Source organism: Stomoxys calcitrans, chromosome 3 (assembly GCF_963082655.1).
Source record: "Stomoxys calcitrans chromosome 3, idStoCalc2.1, whole genome shotgun sequence".
Classification (NCBI taxonomy): domain Eukaryota; kingdom Metazoa; phylum Arthropoda; class Insecta; order Diptera; family Muscidae; genus Stomoxys; species Stomoxys calcitrans.
Window position 1 is genome coordinate 102,505,690 of NC_081554.1, and position 23,729 is coordinate 102,529,418.

Consider the following 23,729-nt stretch of genomic DNA (forward strand, 5'->3'; position numbering starts at 1 on the left):
TGAAATTATTCAAAGTTTATGTTGTTGATATTGGCTCTGAGAGCAATAACGGTTATCCCGCTCACTCTCCGAACTTGTAATTTATTGGCGCTTGTTTAATGGTAGTATAAGAGATTTCAACTCACTTTGATATTGATGGAGCTCGCACGATGAAAGGCTTTCCACGGAGGGGGTATTTGTTGTTATTAATTTCAACGTCCAATCAATGGCTGTTAAATACACTTTGCAAATTTCTTCCTCTTACACAAGTTTTTCAGTATAGAAAAAATTCGTTGGAAACTGATTAACACACACCACATATTATTTTAGTCAATCAAAGGCTTGAAAACGTTTCATTACCGATTGTATCTGACTTTTGCACATTCTCAGAGAAAAACAAAGATCTCAAAGAAAAAAAAATTACGAAAACAATTCAATTAAATTGACTGAAAAAAACGATCGTTTAGTTTTAAAACATAGATAGAGTTTCTTAGTTTTATTTTAAATTACTGCCAAAACACGATTTCGCCATACAAAAACTGCGAAGCTCGGAATATTTCTGTCTACACCCCGACCAGCCAATTAAACATGTTGGAAATGCTTCGCAGGTACGCAACTTGTGGGCATCAAGGGTATCGGTGTATCAAATCAGAAGAAAGGGAAATCCTGGAAACAAGGGAAGAAACACCACAAGAGGCCGTCAGCATCAATGGGAGAAAAGAACCCGATACTCCTGGTCCAGAATCTGACCCACTTCCTCCAGGCCACGAAACCGTGCCAACTAAGTGTATCGAACACTGACAACAGTACAAGTCCGTTATGATTTGAAGACCCATTACAGCATAGTAAGTAAACGAGAGGAAGATCAGCTACAACAAAAACAACAATATCAAACTGCTGTTCTATAAATACAATAGTATGTATTCCATATAAACGGAGCCCTCATGTAAAACAATGAATATAAGAACATGTCATTCGAGATGTAATGTACATTATTTTAATGCCAAGTGGCTAAATGTTAAAAAAACGTGACATTAAGCCTATAACTGATATTCAAACGTTTAATTTGGGTGTGCCAAAAAAAAAATCAAATATCCATGAGTTAAGCAAATCTACATTCGTCACTACAGGAGCCATTTTCATTCCAAAGGCAGGAAAAGCATACCTCACGGGGGCGAGAAATTTTCGCCCTATTAGTCTGTCATCCTTTAAGCTGAAGACTCTAAAAAGGTGGACAGAAACATATCTTAATGCAAAGATTCCTGGAGATCGCCTGTCTCGGCAACAGCATACATATAGTAAGGGCAAGTGCACTGAAACAGCCCATCACGACCTAGTCGCCTATACAGAGGAGTCTCTCTCTGTCAAGGAATACACAATGGTAGCATTTCTTGACATTGAAGGTGCTTCCAATAATCTTAAATCAATCATGAAGGAGATGGAATTTCTAGTCATCAATACTACCGCAAAAGAGTTTATTAATAACTTACGTACTAGAAGGTGCATTACGGCAGGCTTGGGATCAAAAAAGATGTGTCAGCAGAGAAAGGCCTCAAGAAGGTGTACCGTCTCCTCAACTTTGGAACATAACCATAAAAATATATTATTGTCCCTGGAAGAAAAATATATAAGTGCTCGCATATGCTGATGACGTGGCTATTACGTTAAGGGGATAGTATCCCAGCACTATAAGATATATACTTCAAGAAGCTCTACGTGCGTCAGCGTAGTGGGCTACCAAGCGTGGTCTAGGCGTAAATCGGTTCAAGACAGAAGTAATACAAGTTACCTACAGTGGCGCCTGTCTGCTTGGAAGGGGATGTTCCAATTACAGAAAGCGCAAAATACCTGGGTGTTTTGCTGGACAGGAAATTGAACTTCAAATCCAACATTTTGGAAAGGGCAAGATTATCAACTCTTGCCCTATTCTCCTGCAAGAGAGCGATTGGCAAAAATTGAGGGTTTAAACCGAGTGCACTGGGTGTATACTGCAGTTGTCAGACCTATAATGTTATATAAGGTTGTATTCTAGTGGAGGGCGCATCAAAATCCGGCGCTTGTTTGTGCTTAACGCCCGCACTAAGAACGACACCATCTGATACACTGAATTAAATGCCTCTAACGCCTCTTGACATTGTGGCTAGACAACTTTCTGCAACCACTGGGGAGATTTCAGTTTGGTCATGCGGCGCCTACGGACACTGTGTTATCCTTAATACAATGTCCGATGATCCAGGCAGAGGTGTGGATTACTATTTCTGATAGGGGCAATTGGAACTACAATATCCCAGGTAATAGAAATTACGTAGACTTCTATAAGGATGGTTCCAAACTAGACGACCAGGTGAGCTTTGGGGTGTTCCCTGAAGAACTTTGACTGGTCATATCGAGAAGTTTACCCCACCCCTGTAATGTGTATCAAGCGGCAACTGGCATAAATATCTTCCCAGACAGCCAGGCAGTCATTAAATCCCTGAAGAAAGTTTTTCCTAATTCAAAAACAGCCCTCGACTATCGCAGATCCTTCAAAGAGATGGCTGAACCGGTCAAAATTCTAACTAACATTTTGGAAGTCAGCTTAAATGTTTGAATAGTCTTTCCATAAATAGTAAAAAATAAACATTTAGTGCTGCATTATGTACATATGTATGTGTATATTGGCAGACATAGTTTTATAAAAATTATTGTGAATTAAAAAAACTCTTCCTTTTATTTATTTCAGTGACAACCGACGCTCTTAAATGTTTCGCAACCTCAGCTGTCCTTCTCTTTGTCAACCAGTTCAGTGGAATTTTCGCATTTGTCAACTATATGACAAATATTTTCGAAAATTCTGGTTCTTCAATTGATCCAAACACCTGTACCATAATAATGGGCGTACTGCAAATTGCCGGTACCTATGCAGCCACACTATTTGTGGATATATTTGGGCGCAAGATTTTGATGCTTTGGTCGACTGGTGGCATGGCAGTGGGTCTAGGTGCGTTTGGAGCATATACCTTTTACGCACAAACTATTGACCTGTCCAAATATTCATTTGTGCCACTACTTCTAATGGCGTTTGTTGTTTTTGTTGGTAATATGGGTCTGATCGCTTTGACATTAGTCCTGTTAGTAGAAATTTTCCCCGTTAAGGTAAGTTATGAGCTCTTTTCGTACCAATTGAACTGTAGATAGAATCAATAAGCGATTAAAGTAATTTTTATACCCACCACCATAAGCGTAGGTAGGCCACTCGGTGGGACTTAGCACCGTCACCACACAAATTTTAGCCACCACCCACAGTTTCAAAACCATTTTTTTTTTACTGTGACGCATACACTTTTTAATAAAACAAATAATAACGAGCTAAATTCGGCCGGGGCGTGTCTTGGGAAACCACCACCATGGATTCTACTAAAAACTTACACAAATTATCATAGTTGAAAGGCACATGTGTACCAGAGAACAGCATAAGACCCAAATATTTGGCACTCAATAGACACTTCCTAAAAACACTGAATTGACACTTACGTTATGCAGTTCTCTGATGTATACTTTACGTACAAAATTTGTGCCAAATCAGCCACAAATGTAAGCTTCTTAGGGTCGTAGAAGACTAATCGCAAGGTTGGAGGCGGCTAAACCCCCACCAGTGTATTAAATTAATATACACTTTTTTATACCCACCAACCAAGGATGTGGGTATATTCGTTTTGTTATTCCATTTGCAACACATCGATATATTAATTTCCGAATCTATTAGACAATCTAGCCACGTCCGTCCGTCTGTCTGTTTAAATCACGCTACAGTCTTTAAAAAAAATAGAGATATTGAGCTGAAAGTTTGCACAGTCATAGGTTTTTGGTCATAGGCAGGATAGCTTGGAAGATTGGCTATATCGGACCATATCTTGATTTAACTTATTTAATTTATTGTCCGAATTCGCTGAGACAGTGAGTAGTGCTAGGGTCCTCGACATCCTTGTTCAATTTGGGCCGAAAAGTCCAGATTTGGATATGGCTGTGTTATAGACCGATCTCTCAATTAAATGTTTTGGGCCCATAATAGGCGCAATTATTGTACAATTTGTGCTGAAATTTGGGACAGTTAAATGTGTTAGACCCCTCGACATCTCAGTTCAAAACGGCCAAGATCGGTATAAATTTGGAAGTAGTTGCCATATATACCGACCTCTCGATTAAACGTTTTAGGCCGATAAAAGGCGAAAACCGATCTCTCTATTTCATTTCTTGAGACCATAAAAGTTCGTTTATTACTCGATTTCGCTGAAATTTCACACAGTGGGCTGTGTAAGGCTCTTCTCTCCGACATTCGTGTTCAATATGGCGCTGTGAAAATTGGCGCAATGAGCCATTTTAAGCTCTTCGATATTCTTCCCCTATATGGAGGCCACCGTAGCGCAGAGGATAGCATGTTCGCCTATGACGCTGAACGCCGAGATTTGCATGATGGCGAGACCATCAGAAAAAATTTTCAGCGGTGGTTTTCCCCTCCCTATGCTGGCAACATTTGTGAGGTACTATGCCATATAAAACAAGTAAAACCGTGTTAAGTTCGTCCGGGCCGAATCTTATATACCCTCCACCATGGATCAGATTTGTCGAGTTTTTTTCCCGGTATCTCTGTTATGCTGTTTCAGGCTATAGACCGGTGCTGTTTCAGGCTATAGACCGATTCAGATCATATTTGATACGTATGTTGAAGGTCATGGTAGAAACCGTTGTACAAATTTCAGCCAAATCGGAAAATAATTGCGCCCTCTAGAGCTGTCATATAAGCAGGTTATGGACCGATTTGAAGCATACCTAGTACAGTTGTTGGAAGTCATAACAAAACACGTCATGCTAAATTTCAACTAAATGGGATAGGAATAACGCCTTCTGGAGGCTCAAGAAGTAAAGTAGGGAGATCCGTTTATGTGGGAGCTGTATCAGCCTATAGACCGATGCGGACCATATTTGATACGTATGTTGAAGAGTACGGGAAAAGCAGTTGTTCAAAATTGCAGCCAAATTGGATAATAATTAAACCTTCTAGAGGCTCAAGAAGTCAAGATCTCAGATCGGTTTATATGGCAGCTATAGCAGGTTATGGACCAAAACACCGCGTGCAAAATTTCAGTCGAATCGGATAGGAATTGCGCCCTCTAGAGGCTCAAGAAGTCAAGACCCCAGGTCGGTTTATATGACAGCTATATCAGGATATGGACCGATTTGAACCATTGGCACAGTTGTTAGAAACTATAACAAAACATCTCATGCAAAATTTCAGCCAAATCGGATAAGAATTGCTCAAGAAGTCAACATCCCAGATCGGTTTATATGGCAGCTATATCAAAACATGGACCGATTTGGCCCATTTACATTCCCAACTGACCTACACTTATAAGAAGTATTTGTGCAAAACTTCAAGCGGATAGCTTTACTCCTTCGAAAGTTAGCGTGCTTTCGACAGACAGCCGGACATGGCTAGATCGACTTTAAATATCATGACGATCAAGAATATATATACTTTATGATATCTTAGACGAAAATTTCGAGGAGTTACAAACAGAATGACGAAATTAGTATACCCCCATCCTATGGTGGAGGGTATAAAAAATGGAGTCTCCTTATCATTGAGCTTAAACTTGAATCAGACTGCACTCATTGATATGTGAGAAGTTTGCCCCTGCTGCTTAGTGGAATATTCATGGGCGAAATGTGCAATTTGCATATGGTTCAGATCGGTCTATATTTGGATATATTGTAGCTGTTATATACATATACCGATCTCCCGATTTAAATTCATAGGTCCCAAAAATAAAATTGTTTAGCCGATGAACAAAGGGTTGTGTTAGACCCTTATATAGCCCTCCTGAATATGGTTCATACTAAGACAAAATGTGTACTTGGACTTTGGGATTCCAACTGGAATCTTTCGATCAGAAAGAAACTGGAACTTTTCGATCAGTAACGAATTTTGGTGGAAAAAGAAAAACATTTTGCTTTTCATTCGAAATTGTGGGACAAGAAAAACGAATGATAAAAATGACATAAGTTTAGGTATACGAATTATTGCATTTTATAAAACACCAGAAAAATTGTTAGGTTGGATTGTAGACCCCCTCCCAAAAAAAAAATGTCTGCAAATGCAAATGTGCCGTCCGATTCAAGTTTAAGCTCAATGATAAAGGGCCTCCTTTTTATAGCCGAGTCCGAACGGCACACTGTCGGGAATTCGACCTCAAAAGTGTCGTTTAATTCAAAATTGAAGTTTTAAGCTATTGAATAAAATGTTATGCACCATTCGAAAGGGAATTCTCTTTGCTACTGTAGAAATCAAAAATGTTCATATATAACATAAGAAATTTCTGACGTCTTTAAAATTGTTATGTTGTTTTAGAAAACATTAAGATATAGTTGAATTCAAAGGTATCAAGCTTTGAAACTTGAGTTTTCTAGTTCAGGGGATCCTCGACTATATACACGTTCAAAAAAGTTCTGTCCGTTTTTAACCTATTGGGAGTTTTGGGGCTTTTTATACCCACCACCGGAGGATGGGGGTGTATTCATTTTGTCATTTTGTATTCGTTTGCATCGCAACGAAATATCCATTTCCGACCCTATGAAGTATTTTTATATACTTCATATAAATATATTTTCTTGATCATCCGATTTGTCTGAAATTTTGTACGGCGGATCCTCTCATGACCATCAACAAACGTGTTTATTATTATTATGAATCGGTCTATAGCCTCATACAGCTCCCATAAAACTCGATCTCTCGAAATTATTATTAGAATTGGCTGACATTTTACACAGGTCTCCAACATATCATTTAATTGTGGTCCGAAATGGACCATATCTTGATATCGCTCTAATAGCATATTTCCAACTATTTATTTATTTTGTCTATAATTCTGAAGTGTTTCGTTAGTAAGTTCTAAGACATCAAAACACAAGACATGATGCATTCGCACCTTTTTCCGTGTCGTCTGGATATTAGCAATTAGTCTAATATGATTCAGCCCATTCGCCGATTGAACGTCAATCAATGTATTTTTAGGCTTAATGTGCAGCTTGCGACATGACAGATGTATCGTGTCACACAAATCACTCTTTATTATCGGTGAGAGTGAGTTAGGTGTCTAAAACGTTTCCAAATCGATCCACATTTTTAAATTCTTAAGCTCCTGGAAGCCTAAACTTCTATGCAATTTGATGAGTACTTAGTACCCACCAATACTCAACCGAATGCCGACAAGGTGGGCCCATAAATATATAAAGGCCCGTATAAATCCATCCATCGATTTTCTTTTTGAAATCAGATTTATATATATACATTCGCATGACATCAGGAAAACTCGGCAGCAACATCCAGTTTTTAAGTCAAGTCAAGTCATGCATTATTTCCATTTTTGAATGGCAAGGAGAATTTAGTAGTTCTTCTCGAACATGGACCTCATAGGGAAAATGTTTGATATAGAAGTTATGGAAACATATCTCCATATTTTGATTAATATTGAGATCGGACTACGAATTTCAATATTTATTTAATTACTAATAAGTTATAATGTAATAAATATGGAAATAAGCATCAAAATATTAATAAAAACTTGACTTTTGTTAAAAAGTTTTTTTAATCTTAAAAATTAAAGTTGCAAAAAATTCTTACTAATGCCTATGCTTTTTTGACTTTTAGTCAAAGTTGTGTGGTCTCCTTCAATTTATAGGTAATTTCATTATCTCAAATTAGATATACTGCGATAAACACCTCAATTTAGCTTATGTCAAGGACTAGATTTTTAAAATTAAACATACTGTTTTTAAGGTCAATAAATCTTTGTGTTTAAGGCGTAATTTTTAAAACCAAGCATAAAATCGTAAACATTAGAAGTATTTACTTCATCATTTAGGACTAAAATGCTTGCTTATTATTACGAAAAAATCTTTTATATTAGGATACATTATTTTCTCAGTATATAAATGTTCTTGATCGCCATGATAACTTATGTCGATCTAACCATGTCTGCCAATATGTCTGTAGGTGCTTGAAAATTTGCACAAATACATCTTATTAGTGTAGGTTGGTAGGTTCGTAACCTCATATAGATCCCATATAAACCGACCTCAAAATTTTACTTCTTCAGCCCCTAAAGGGTGCAATTCTTACCCGATTTAGCTGAAATTGCACAATGACTTCTACTCTGGTCTTCAAAATCCAAACCCGCTATAGCTCCAATAGAATAGCAATTCTCATACATTATCCTTTTTTTGCCTACAAGGAGATATCGGGCAAAGAGCTTGACAAATGCGATTCATGGTCGAGGGTATTATAGGATTCGGCCCGGGCAAACTGCGATCGCATTTGCCTTTTTTTGATCATTTTGGGACCTTCTTTAATTCAAAAGGGCAAGATCAAATAAATGGGATCCATTTGCCCTATTTGCAATTCAAATCGGCATACATATATGAGAAATATTTGAAAAATGAGATTTAAAAAAATATCCCATTTGACATTATTAGACATATTTAATACTTAATCGATTAATTGATTAATCGTCAACCCTTAGTGCAAAATATTGCGAAGATCGGTTGATAACTGCGTTAACAAAGGCATTAAAAGCGAAAATTGGGAGATACATATATATGGAAGCTATATCTAAATCTGAACAGATTTCTATGAAATTTATCAGTGATAAGAAGAGACAAAAGAGAAACTTAGTGACAAATTTTGTGAGGATTGGTTAACAATCGGACGAAAATAAATATGAAAACTAAATGTAAATCTTAACAGATTTTTACCAAAATCGGCATACATAGATAGAATAGTAGAAAGATACATTGAATACAAATATTAGAAATTACAATACAAAATACAATACAATACAAAATTTAGAAATTAATACATATATATGGGGGCTATTTCTGAATATGAACCGCTTTCTATGATATTCTCAACAGTAATGTCGTAGTCATTTAACAAATGACTACGTTATTGCAATGTAAGTCCAATTCGGGCGAGTATATTTATATATATATATATATATATAAATATACTCGCCCGAATATACTATGAGAGTTCAAATTTGAACCGATTTCGATCAAATTCCGCACTTTTGTGGTAGTCGTAGAGGAAACCGTTGATAAATGTGATTGCAAAGGCAATAGATATAAATGTGAACGATACCTATATCTAAACCAGTTCCTATCAAATGATAAGATAAGATACTCCCCTGTGTCAAATTTCTTGAGAATCGGTTGACGATACCATTGCAGTATTAGTCCAAATCGGAGCTATATCCAAATCTGAACTTATTTTTTCCAATTTCAATAGGCTTCGTGTCAAATTTGGAGACGATCGGACGAAAATTTCTAACTGGATTTTGTACAATAATTAACATGGACAGACAGACTGGCGGAGGGACGGACGACAAACAGACGGACATAGCTAAATCGAATCAGCAAATAATTATGAGTCTGAGACTTATCAATGCGTCCACATCTCTTCCTTCTGGGTGTTACAACCAAATTCACTAAATTAAAACACCTTGTACCACAGTAGTAGTGAAGGGTATAATAATTCAATTTGATGTACTGGACCAAAGACGAAATCCTTTCTGTATCGTTTGGCCGTCTGCCGTTTTAATACCCACCACCATAGGGTGAAGGTAACTAATCTTATCATTCCGTTTCTAACACCGAGAAAAATTCGTCGAAGACCCCATAATGATCGTCTCGACATTCTGAGTAGATCTAGCCATGTCCGTCCGTCTGTCGAAATCACGATAGCACAGATACTTACTATTGCTGTAGGTCATTGTGAATTACAAGTGAGCCATATCGGTTCAGATTTATATATAGCTCACATATAAACCGATCTCCCGATTAAAATTCTTGAACCCCTGTAAGCCGCAATTTTTGTCTGATTGGGCAAAAATTTAGCATGTAGTAATACGCCATGACTTCCAATAACTGTGCCAAGCATGGTTCCAATAACTGTGCCAACCACGGTCCAAATCGGTCTACAACCTGATATAACTCCCATATAAACCGATCTCCTGATTTAACACGTGTGCCAAGAACGTCCCAAATCGGTCTACAACCTGACATAACTCCCATACAAACCGATCTCTTGATTTAACAAGTGTGCCAAGAGCGGCCCAAATCGGTCTACAACCTGACATAACTCCGACATAAACCGATCTCCCGATTTGACTTCTTGAGCCCTTACAAAATTTTTGACATAGTATTCTGTTATGACCTCCAACAACTGTGCCAAATCTATATATCTATAATCTGATATAGTTCCCATATAAACAGATTTCCCGATTTGATTTCTTGATACCCTGAAAGCCGCAATTTTTGTCTGATTGGTTATAATTTTACATGTAGTGTTCTGCCATGACTTTCAACAACTGTGACAAGTACGGTCGGAATCGGTCTATAGCCTGATTTGACATCTTCAGCCCCTGAAAGCCGTAAGTTTTTTCGATTGGGCGAAGTTTTGCATAAAGTGTTCTGTTATGACTTTAAACAACTGTGCCAAGTACAGTCCAAATCGGTCTATAACCTGATATAGCTCCCATATAAACCGATCTCCCGATTTGACTTCTTGAGCCCTTACAAGCTGCAATTTTGCCCGATTTGGCTGAAATTTTGCATGTAGTGTAGAGTTAAGACTTCCAATAACTGTGCCAAGTACGGTTCAAATCGGTTAATTAACTTATATATCTCTAATATAAACCGATCTCCCGATTTGACTTTTTCTTTTGCAGTAAGAGAGTGTGAGATCGAAAAACATTGGGAGAGTTTTGTAGATGAGAGCTTGTTGAAAACACATATTTTTCACGTCTATTTCATTAAAACACTACAAAAATCTCAATGAAAACCTAATACTTTTATGAAAATTTTTTCATAAGTAATGAGGCAATGTCCGACTGAATGAAAACAGCTAGTTTTTTTGCCTGATATTGCGCAGCAATGGATAAACAAAAAACAGGTGTATTATCTTGACGATAAGTCACCAACCTGGACCCGCATGCCGGTTAAGTTTCATCGTTAGGATACGCAATAACCATATATTTAGAAAACCAAATTCCTTTAACCAGAAGAAAAACGATACGATAAATTGTAACCAGAGAATGTTTTTGTTTTTAAGCGTCGTGTTGCAAAAATGCAACTCTGCACACAAATCCCACGAACGTCATTCTGTACTGCCGCACTTGAAATAGTGTTTCTAATCGTCAAAGTTAAAAATTGTTGTACTTTTGCGAGTTGATTTTTTTACACTTATTTCTGACAATTTAACTTCAATTTCTAACAAAATAGCTCTGAAACCGATAGAAGAAATGTCAACATATGCTAACTTATCGTTGAAAATAATGGTTCATAAGTAAAATATCAAGAACAAACCATTTTCTAAATTTATTCTAAAAGTGCAAAAGTGAATGTATGCGGCATTTTTGACTTCGATGCTAAACAGCACTAAAGACTAATGAGTTTGGTTTTGAGCAATGTGTTGCAAAAATTAAACTCTGCATACAAATCCCATGAGCGTCATTCTGTGCTGCCAAACTTGAAGTAGTGTTTCTAATCGTCCAAGTTACAAAATTTTGCACATTTGCGAGTTAATTGGTTGACATTTGTTCTTGACAAATTAACTTTAGTATTGTAGCGTTGAGTGAAGCGGACGTGTTTTTATTTCGCTCCTCAAAGAAAAAAAATATATATCCGTATCTCGGAATAGATACTACCTATTACGGAAAAAAATTTAAAGCCTTTTGGAGTAGGCTAGAAATTGACTCCAAAGGCTCAACATCTGCGGTAGTGTCGTCAGACCGTAGCGTGTTGTCCTCCCCTCCTATAAGTGTGGGTGCCTTGGTGCCTGTAGTCCCTAATTATTTAGGGAGAGACAGATAAACCAGAGGGATGCACAGTTCGTCCCCAGCTTTTAAGTAATGGTGGTGTTTCTGATTCGGATTCAGACAGCGACTGTGTCAATGAAACAGTCATCGCAGCCGAATCGAGAGATGAGGGCATCGGTATGACAGCAGAAGTGAGCGATGGCTTTGCTAAGCTCACAAGCAGACCGAGAATGCGATCCGGTGCACGACGAAGGAGACAGAGGAGTTCAAATCCCTCCTCAGTCAGCATCCGTAATAGGTAATTTATGGTGGTCACTCATAGGAGTGGCGATAAAATACCAGCCTGTGGCGTGCCCTGTGCCACTTTCTCCCTTATATTTATGCCATGGGACACACAACTTATCCACCTGTTCCTTAGCATATGGTTTATCCAGGATCTAAGGACCGGTTCCACCCGGTACTGGTCTAAGAATTCGGTCAGTGTGTCGGTCCGCACATTGTTAAAAGCCCCCTCGATGTCAATGCATATCGCCAGTGAGTACGTTTTGGCATCGAAGGATTCTTCTATTTATGCACAACCTCGTGCAGGGCAGTCTCCACCGAACTTCCCTAGACAAAGGCATGCTGTTTGTATTTGAGCAGATCTCTGGATATCCTACTCTTTATCATCGTGCCCACAATATGTTTCATGGTTTTGAGTAGAAACGACGTAAGGCTTATAGGTCTGTAGGCCTTTGGTGTCGTATAACTTGCCTTGCCGGGCTAGGGTCTAAACACCACCCTTGCCTCCTGCCGGGCTTTGAGGCTCCTCAAGGATTCCTTCACCATAAATTCCGTTATTATAACCCTTCGATCAACGTCATTATTCCAAGATTCCGGTGTCTCCGTGAGTCCCTTCGTATCCTGTGGAAAATGGGTTTTCATCAAAAGCCTCATCATGTCCTCCGTTTTAACTTGGCGGCGTCATTAACGCTATCAACCTGTTCGTAGAAAAGCATCCAAGAGGCACATTTCGCCGCTCTGGTAATCTTATTGCATTCCTTGAGCCGTGTGTAATACACATCCCAATAAACTTCCGCTTTTTTACGACGTGCTCTGTTAAAAAGTCTACGAACCTCTTTCCCAATATTGCGAATCTCCCCGGTCATCCAGGGATTTTTTTGGGCTGATTTCCTTTCCCAAAGAGGACAACTATCTTCGAAAGAATCCATTAGTGCAGTCATAATCCTATAGACATTGTGGTCAATGTCTTCTATGGTTGGACAATCCAAATTATATTGCCCAAGTTTTCCTCTGAGTGGTCTTCCGATTTTAGCCAGGTGGTTTTCAACTTATTACGGAAGCTTATCGGATTCGGCGTTGGCCATGCTATTCTAAACCTAATGTAGCGATGGTCAGAGAAAGACCCTCCCTGGAGACCATCCAATCCTGAACCTCATCGATTAGATTTTCCGAACATATCGTCGCCTAGTCCTATTAACGAAGAAAGAGGTGTTACGAATATTAAGTGTTATTAGGTAGTTAGTATTAAAGAATTCTACATCATTTAAATTTTTATGTCTAATAACGCAGTTCCTCGGCCGAGTACCAGTGTTAGCATAGAATAATTGGTTCAGTCCAGAAACTTTGTTCCTGGTCGTCCATGGCTCCTGGTTTAAGACGATATGAATCTAACCCTTGCTCATAACCCTCTATCTGAGAGTGAGTAGTTGTCTCGCCTTGGTGGAGGATGACCTCAATTATTGATCCTCCAATAGATTGGCTTAGAAAAATTCCGCAGCTACATTCTCCGCAACTAACCGTTTTCATGTTAGTTTAAGTGTTTTTAATCTTAAAAACAAAGTTGCATAAAATTTCTCACTAATATCAATGCTATTTTTGACTTTTAATTGAATTAATTATAATTTAACCTTCACTTTATGTGGAAATTCTTTATCTTAAAGTTATTACACTGCAAAATAACGCATCTCAAATATGCATCCTTATGTCGAAGGTGTTCCTTCTAGGAGAGACTTTTGATGTTAAGATAACGTAATGGTTTGGTATTGAAATGAGTCAATTTAGCACTTAAATACCTCTACTTTGTGAAAATAGAAAGTAATGATAATACTTCCATGGCTAAAGTTTGCGAAAGCTTTTTGAAAACGTTTGCAAATTTTTGACAAAATAAAATTATTTTTTGAAAATGATGTCATTTTTAAACGGCTAAAGATCTTGACATGTATCTTTTTTTATTTTGTGCAAGCTGGTACTGGTACAGTTTGTGTGAAATTTGAAATGTCTGGAACATTTTGTACCACTAAGATCAACAGATAAAATAATTTAGACTTATTTCCAATTTTTTGCCGTTTGGCCCACTGTGCGACGGTACCCAACTGCTACGTTATAGAATACTTCGACTGTATTTAAATATTCAGTAATTAATATCGAAACCTAAAGTCTAAAACCATTCGACTAAAAAAATTATTGACAAAATCGGATAATAAACGTGATTTTTATAGACCCAAAGCGAACTAAACCTACCTATGATAAAAAAAATATTTGTGCAAAATTTCAGCTCATTATTTTCATTTCTAAAGAGTGTAGCATGATTTCAACAGACAGACGGACAAAGCTAAATCGTCCTAGAATTTTACGAATCTTTATTTGAATTTGACCCGATATTATCTACAGACTTTGCCAAACACCAGAGTAGCGAAAAGCTTCAATCTTTATTCTACTCTACGATTTTGAATAATACTGTGATTCCGCCAATACCTGCGGATTTGCATTCCAACCTGTTGCGGTATCAAAAATTTGTACATTTACCTCTAATGAGCTTGCAACTAATTTTTGTGCTAGGCCTCTATGAAAATTTTAAGAAAATCGGTTCAGCCAAGTATCATATAGTCAAAATGGGTCTGATGGCGTTTTTGGGGGGGTGGCGTAACCCCCTATCTGATTTTGTATGCCAGATTCGAAATCTACTCCCGAATACCTTTCATTTGAGCCCCATATTGAAATGAACGTCCAATATGTCTGTTTGGGGGAGTTTTAGGGTTGGGCGGCCCGATGGGTACATAGACTCAAATTTTAATACCATATTCGCATTCTACTCTCCAATACTTTTCATTTGATACCCATACTGTCCCGACGGTCCACTTTAATTTTTGTGTTGTGTTTTTGGCATAAGGGGGAGGGTCCGTCCCCCTTCCGATACCGAAAAATTATATAGCCTATGTTTCCTTCCAGACCAACCTACACAATATGCGAAAGTTCCGAGAAAATCGGTTCTGCCGTTTTTCAGTCTATACAGAACAAAGAATCCGAGTCCTACATATCCGTGATTGGCTTATGTGCCCATTTTGGGCGTTTTTATGGGGGTGTGGTGACCCCCTATACTTCGACATGAATTTGTATGCCAGATTCCTTACCTACTCCCTCATACTTTTCATTCGATATCCATATTGTCCTTATCGGTCCACTTTGATTTTTGGTGGTGTTTTTGGGGTAACGGTGGAGGGTCCGCCCCCTTCCGTTATCAATAAATTATAAAACCTATTCCTAATTCCTGATCAAATTTGTAATCTACTCCCGAATACCTTCCATTTGAGTCCCATATTTGCCATTATCGTCAAATAAACCTATTTTTAGGGGTTTTGGGGTTGGGGCGGCCCCCAGGTACTTGGATCCAATTTTTGTTATGAAATTCGTACTCTACTCTTGAATACCTTGCATTTGAATCCCATATTGTTCCGATCGGTCCACTCTTATTTTTGGGTAGTACTTATTATTCTTATGTTTTTTTATACCCACCACCGAAGGATAGGGGTATATTCATTCCGTTCCGTTTGCAACACATCGAAATATCCATTTCCGACCCTATAAAGTATATATATTCTAGATCAGCGTAAAAATCTAAGACGATCTAGACATGTCCGTCCGTCTGTCTGTTGAAATCGCACTACAGTCTTCAAAAATAAAGATATTGAGCTGAAAATTTGCACAGACTCTTTTTTTGTCCATAAGCAGGTTAAGTTCGAAGATGGGCTATATCGGACTATATCTTGATATAGCCCCTATATAGACCGATCCTCCGATTTAGGGTCTTAGGCCAATAAAATCCGCATTTATTATCCGATTTTGCTGGAATTTGGGACAGTGAGTTGTGTTAGGCCCTTTAATATCCTCCGTCAATTTGGCTCAGATCGGTCCAGATTCGGATATAGCTGTTATATAGACCGATCCTCCGATTTAGGGTCTTAGGCCCATAAAAGCCACATTTATTATCCGATTTTGCGAAATTTGGTACTGTGAGTTGTGTTAGGCCCTTCGACATCCTTCTTTAATTTGGCTCAGATCGGTCCAGATTTGAAAACAGCTGTCATATAGGCCGATCTTCCGATTAAGGGTCTTAGGCCAATAAAAGCCACATTTATTATCCGATTTTGTTGAAATTTTAGATATTCGGTTGTGTTAGGTCCTTCGACATCCTTCGTCATACTTTTCATTCGATATCCATATTGTCCTTATCGGTCCACTTTGATTTTTGGTGGTGTTTTTGGGGTAACGGTGGAGGGTCCGCCCCCTTCCGTTATCAATAAATTATAAAACCTATTCCTAATTCCTGATCAAATTTGTAATCTACTCCCGAATACCTTCCATTTGATTCCCATATTGCCATTATCGTCAAATAAACCTATTTTTAGGGGTTTTGGGGTTGGGGCGGCCCCCAGGTACTTGGATCCAATTTTTGTTATGAAATTCGTACTCTACTCTTGAATACCTTGCATTTGAATCCCATATTGTTCCGATCGGTCCACTTTTATTTTTGGGTAGTACTTATTATTCTTATGTTTTTTCATACCCACCACCGAAGGATAGGGGTATATTCATTCCGTTCCGTTTGCAACACATCGAAATATCCATTTCCGACCCTATAAAGTATATATATTCTAGATCAGCGTAAAAATCTAAGACGATCTAGACATGTCCGTCCGTCTGTCTGTTGAAATCGCACTACAGACTTCAAAAATAAAGATATTGAGCTGAAAATTTGCACAGACTCTTTTTTTGTCCATAAGCAGGTTAAGTTCGAAGATGGGCTATATCGGACTATATCTTGATATAGCCCCTATATAGACCGATCCTCCGATTTAGGGTCTTAGGCCAATAAAATCCGCATTTATTATCCGATTTTGCTGGAATTTGGGACAGTTAGTTGTGTTAGGCCCTTTAATATCCTCCGTCAATTTGGCTCAGATTGGTCCAGATTCGGATATAGCTGTTATATAGACCGATCCTCCGATTTAGGGTCTTAGGCCCATAAAAGCCACATTTATTATCCGATTTTGCGAAATTTGGTACTGTGAGTTGTGTTAGGCCCTTCGACATCCTTCTTTAATTTGGCTCAGATCGGTCCAGATTTGAAAATAGCTGTCATATAGGCCGATCTTCCGATTAAGGGTCTTAGGCCAATAAAAGCCACATTTATTATCCGATTTCGTTGAAATTTTAGATATTCGGTTGTGTTAGGTCCTTCGACATCCTTCGTCAATTTGGCCCAGATCGGTCCAGATTTGGATATAGCTGCTATATAGACTGATCCTTCGATTTAGGGTCTTTGGCCCATAAAAGCCACATTTATTATCCGATTTTGCTTAAATTTGGGACGTGGAGTTGTGTTAGGCCCTTCAACATTCTTCGTCAATGTGGCTCAGATCGGTCCAGATTTGGATATAGCTGCCATATAGACCGATTAAGGGTCTTAGGCCATAAAAGACGCATTGATTGTCCGGTTTTAGGCTTTGGGGCCATAAAAAGCGCATTTATTGTCCAATGTCGCCGCAATTTGGGACAGTGAGTTGTGTTAGGCCCTTCGTCATCCTTCTTCAATTTCACTCAAATCGGTCCAGATTTGGATATATTGGTTGCCCAAAAAGTAATTGCGGATTTTTCATATAGTCGGCTTTGACAAATTTTTCACAGCTTGTGACTATGTAATTGCATTCTTTCTTCTGTCAGTTATCAGCTGTTACTTTTAGCTTGCTTTAGAAAAAAGTGTAAAAAAGTATATTTGATTAAAGTTCATTCTAAGTTTTATTAAAAATGCATTTACTTTCTTTTAAAAAATCCGCAATTACTTTTTGGGCAACCCAATAGCTGCCATATAGACCGATCTCTCGATTTAATATTTTGGGCCCATAAAAGGAGCATTTATTGTCCGACAACAAATAAATGCCGAACAAATTTAATTTGTTCAAAAGCGGTACTATGTTCGTGATTCAAAGTGGAAAATCCATTTTTTTTTGACGACTACATTTTGAAACACTACAACACTTTTAACGAAAATATCATGACTTTCATCGCGAGAGCAAACATGGTATCAGCTCACGTCGAGAAACAATGTCATTATTAATATAATACATAGCCCAATAAAACTTAAAACAATTTGAAAAAGCACAATACTCTAACTAATTACAAAGAATTAACGATTTTGATCTTTATAAAATGCATCTTATATATAAAGGTTAAAATGCGTTTGTTTTTCTGATGCGGACAATAGCGAATGAAGTGTCTTTGGGAGTTAAGTACGAATACAATCTATAAGTTTGGTAACGAATGCTTAAGGGGCCGCAACAATGCCCTAAGTGGACTGTCGTAGGTCAATATGGTATGACATGGTATTTAATAGTATAGTACATCCAAATTTGAAGCCACGTGTCTGAAAGGCCATCGAAATTCTCCAAAGCGGACATGTGAGCTGTTAGGCAATATGGTACTAAAATGATTGGTATTTATTTGTTAAGTACAGCTAAATTGAAGGCCGTGATTAATTGTAATATGTAATATAATATAGTAACCGTTGGGTGGAGCGGAAGTGTTATCATTTCGCTCCTTGAAGAAAAACAAAATATATCCATATCTCGGATGTCGCATTGCGTACCTAACGCATTGCGACAAATTTTAATGCTTTTCAGGAGTAGGCTCAAAATGGACTTCAAAGACCCAACATCTGCGGTGGTGTCATCAGACCGTTGCATGTTGTCCGCCCTCCTATAAGTATGGGTGCCTTGGTCGAGAGTAATGCTTCAAGCGCACAACCAGTCGTCGGACTAACAAATGGGGAAGAGACGGCTACACCAGGGGGATGCACAGTTCGCTCCCAGCCTTTAAGTAAAGGTGGTATTTCCGATTCAGATTCAGACAGCAACAGTGTCAACGAACAGTCATCGCAGCCGAATCAAGAGATGAGGAGCGGGATGACGGCGGAAGTGAGCGATGGCTTTGCTGAGCTCACAAGCAGACCGAGAAAGCGATCCAGTGCATGACGAAGGAGACAGAGGAGTACGTACCGGCAGCGCAATCGGGCGAAAGTGCAGGATGCTGGAAGGAACAGAACTGACATTCAAAGCACTTCTACGGAAGCTGGAAAAATAATCCGATCTCCCGAAGAGCATAACACTGCTAAAATGATAAAGAAGAAGAAAAAGGTCTCCCCGCTTTCAAGTACTCTGGGAGAATCAAGCCAGCCATTCCGCAAAGGAGACTGTAGACAGTGTCCTGCGGAGGTAGACATAGTCGGAACAAGAAAGAAGGCCTCTGGGAAAGGTAAGGAGCCGCCCTCTTACGTCAGAGTGGCAAGGAAGCACAAGAGACTAGATGACTTAAGCAGTCATCGATATCGGCTGTGCATCCGGTAGGATTCCACCAGATCGTCGGTCCCAGATGAGGCATATGGTAAAAAAACGGGTTATCGGATTATGAGCTGCGATTATAAAGGGGGCAACTTTGCTTCAGGGGAGTGTATTGATACCATCAAAAAGCCCATAGGAAGTATCCTGGGGGGCAAAGCTCGACCTTGTAAGTCTTTAACAAGCAAAATCAAGATTTGGTCGTGGAGAAATGGGATGTTTTCTGCAGGAAGGAGAAGGAGGAAGGAACTCTCTTTGTGGTGGGCATTGATCATGTTTGGCTATGACTTAAGTCATGGCGTGCTACGGGGCAAGGCTGTCTTTTTCAAAATTAGGAAGACTAGGATAAGCAAATATTCTCATATTGAGCCATCAGGCGGCGCAGTGGCGGGACACTCAATACCGCCCAATGGACATGGGGCCGACGACGAGATAATCGCCGACTCTCCAGTATTAAAAGACTAGGATAAGCTAAGATCGTAATAATAAAATATCAGACAGTGCAGGGGCGAGAGACCCAACACAGCCTAGCGAACAGGGACCCGACGACGGAACCATCAACGAATTTCTCGATTTAATGAAGACTAGGATGGATAAAGATTCTAATGTTAAAAATCAGGCAGTGCAGTGACAGAGAACTCAATGCCGCCTAACGCACAGGCAGCCGACGATGAGACCATATCCTACTCCCAAGAAGCCCATTTACTCAAGATTCGGAAGACTAGTATAGACAAAGATCCTAATATTGGAACATCAGGTAGTGTAGGTACGGAAGACTCAATACAGCCTAATGTACATGGAGCTGACGATGAGACCACCACGCACTCCCAAGAAGCCCATCTAATAGAGAACCAATGACTAAGGACATCCAGATAAACCTCGATGGAAGCGAGACAGCTACACACGCTCTGAAGAAGAAAATCAGCACGGGCATAATTCATATTGCCTGAATTCATGAGCCATGAGCGACCCGAACAAAGTTTCTGGACTGAACCTATCAACTAGCAATTATTCTATGCTAACACTGGTACTCGGCCGAGGACCTGCGTTATTTGTCATAAGAACTTTAATTATGTATTTTCCCCAGAGTTGTCAACGTCGGATGCAACAGTGATGAGACAGGGAGACGGTGGAGCATGCCTGACATCACTTTATCTGCCACCGCAAATAACGTCGGAGCTGTAACGGAATGAGGAATGAAACAAAAGACAGCAAATGAGGTGCTAATAGGGTGCGATGCGAGGTTAGGTTAGGTTTAAGTGGCAGTCTGCCATCAGACTCACTTAGACGTTTTCGTCCATTGTGATGCCACAGGAACAACTACCGTTGAACCATCCAGATCGCTTTAAAGAGCCCAGTAACTTGCGAATGTTCACATCCGCTAAATCAGACAGGTTCTCAAAGAAATGAGAACCTAAAGTGGAACTCCTTCTAACTGGTAGTGCGTGTCACACACACAGAAGGTGTTCTATAGCCTCTTCTTCCTCGATGTCCCTACAGCTTCTGCAAAAGTCGTTGCTGGCAACCTTCAGTCTGTCAGCATGATTTCCGATTAAACAGTGACCTGTCATGACGGACACAATGATTGAGACGTCTGTTCTAGCCAATGACAGCAAAGCAATAGACCTATTCAAGTCTAGATGAGGCCACATAGTTTTGGAATGCTCACATCCCCTTCTATGTGACCATCTATCATTCGTTGCCCTTCGGGCCTGGTCCTGAAAACTTAGCTTACATGTCGCTAGAGGCATGCCCATATATTCCAGTGTCCCTGCAGTGTGTATGGTAGTTTCTAGTCTCGCAAGCTCGTCTGCTTTAGAATTCCCTGGAATATCTCTGTGACCCGGCACCCAGAACAGGTGAATCTTGAACTGTTCAGCCATCTCGTTGAGAGATCTGCGACAGTTGAGGGCGGTTTTTGTGTTCAGAAATACATTCTCCAGGGATTTAATGGCTGCCTGGCTGTCTGAGAAGATATTTATGCCAATCGTAGTAATGCTCTGCTTGATACACACTGCAGTGATCGGTCAGCCTCTTCAATATGACCAGTTCTAGATCTTTAGAGTACACCCCAAAGCCCACCTGGTCGTTTAGTTTGGAACCATCCGTATAGAAGTTTATGTAACTTCCGTTACCAGGGATATCGTAGTTCCAATCGGTTCTATCAGGAATAGTCGTACAGTATTTTTTATCAAAAAACGGCTTAGGTAGGGTGTAATTCACACTGCCTGGGACATAGGATATTGTATCAAGTATAACACAGTGTCCGTGGCCGCCACATGACCAATGAGAAAGCTCCCTTAACCTCATGGCAGTGATCGCTGAAATTTGAGTAGCCACAATGTCCAGAGGCATAAGAAGTAGCATTAAATTCAGTGCATCAGATGGTGTCGTCCTCAGTGCAGCTGTGATGCACAAACAAGCCATCCTTTGGATTCGGTTAAGTATTGAGCAGTAGGTGGATTTTTGATGCGCCCTCCCCCAGACCACAACACCATATAGCATAATAGGTCTGACAACTGCAGTATATACCCAATGTATGACACGCGGTCTAAATCCCCAACTTTTGCCAATGGCTCTCATGTAGGTGTATAGGGCAAGAGTCGCCTTTCTTGCCCTTTCCAAAATATTGGATTTGAAGTTCGGTTTCCTGTCCACCAAAACACCCAGGTATTTTGCGCTTTCTGTAAATGGAACATTCTCTCCTCCCAATGAGACAGGTTCCCACTGTAGGCAACTTGTATCTCTTGCTGAAAAGAACTACTTCTGTCATGCACTGATTTATACCTAGACCACTTTCGGTAGCCCACTTCGCTGTTGCACATAGAGCTTCCTGAAGTATATCTCTTAGAGTGCTGGGAAATTTTCCCTAACAGCAATTTCCACGTCATCAGCATACGCGATCTTTTTTAGTCCTTTTTCTCCTAGAGACAATGATATATTGTTTATCGCTATATTCCAAAGTAGGGGAGACAGTACACCTCTTTGAGGTGTTCCTCTGCTGACCCATCTTTAAGATCCACAGATCCCAAGCCAATGCATCTTTTAGTAAATAAGTTATTAATAAACTTTCTTCGTCGGTTTTACATTATTGAAAGCACCTTCAATGTCAAGATAAGCTACCATTGTATATTCCTTGACAGCGGGAGAACCCTCTATGTAGTCGACTAGGTCGTGAATGGCTGTTTCAGTGGATTTGCCTTTAATATATGCATGCTGCTGCCGCAACAGGCCGCTTCCAGGGATCTTTGCCCTAAGATATGTTTCCATCAACCTCCCAAGAGTCTTCAGCATAAAGGATGACAGATAAATTGGACGAAAACCTTTCGCCTTCGTGTGGCAAGGTTTTCCTGTTTTCGGAATGAAAATGACCTTCGTGTCCCTCCATCCCACAGGCATATATGACATTCTGATACAAGCAGAATATGACTCCCTAAGCCAGGGAACCAGCCTATCAGACACAGCTTGTAATTCAACCGGTGATACATCATCAGGGCCTGAAGACTTAAAGGAGTTGAAACTTCTTATCGCCCAAAGGATTTTCGGCTCAGACACAATTTCCCTAATGGCCTCCGACGAACGCATATCAGTGACAACCTCTTCTGGCACGTTGTCCGTTGGAGAATTTCCCGGGAAATGTGTATCAACGATTACTTCTAGCGTTTCGCCCGTAGACATTGTCCATACTTTCTCTGACTTCTGAATATACCCCACCGTAATAGGTCTCGAAGACAGAATCGTGCTTAGCCTAGAGGCCTCAGATGTATCCTCCACGGAGCTGCAGAATTCTACCCAGGATTTGTTCTGAGCCTTTCTAAGCTCGCCCTTATATTTTCTTAGCTCAGCCTTATAGATGACCCATTCTTGTGTTGCTCTAGTGGCTTTTGCTTTGTTGAAGAGTTTTCTGCAGTCCTTCCTCAGACCAACCAGCTCTGGGGTTCACCATGGCGGTCGCTGTTTTCCCCATGGCTTGGCACTAGGACATGCTGACACAAGCGAGTCATTCAGGGCCTTCGAGATCCGCTTGACCATTATATCTGTATCCTCCGCAGTTTCCCCTTCCTTTTCTGGTCTAGAAGGGACAGACGTGCAGAATTTGTGCCGAAATGTATCCTAACCCGCCTTTCTTCTGTTTAGCCAAGGGACCACTTCTGCAGTATTTTCTCCAAGCCAGAAACTAACGATGATCAGAGAAACTGTGGTCATCCAACACTTCCCAGACGCT

The 23,729-nt window shown here is 39.7% G+C and overlaps 1 protein-coding gene across 5 annotated transcripts in view; it reads left to right on the top strand.

Annotated features, from left to right (window-relative positions):
- Window positions 1-23,729, top strand: part of LOC106091729 (facilitated trehalose transporter Tret1-2 homolog) — a 282,586-nt gene that overhangs the window by 244,083 nt on the left and 14,774 nt on the right. For all 5 annotated transcript variants that reach the window (XM_059365148.1, XM_059365147.1, XM_059365149.1 and 2 more), the window contains one exon: window positions 2,702-3,114. In XM_059365148.1, the coding sequence (XP_059221131.1) occupies window positions 2,702-3,114 (413 nt within the window). The remainder of the gene's footprint in view (window positions 1-2,701; window positions 3,115-23,729) is intronic.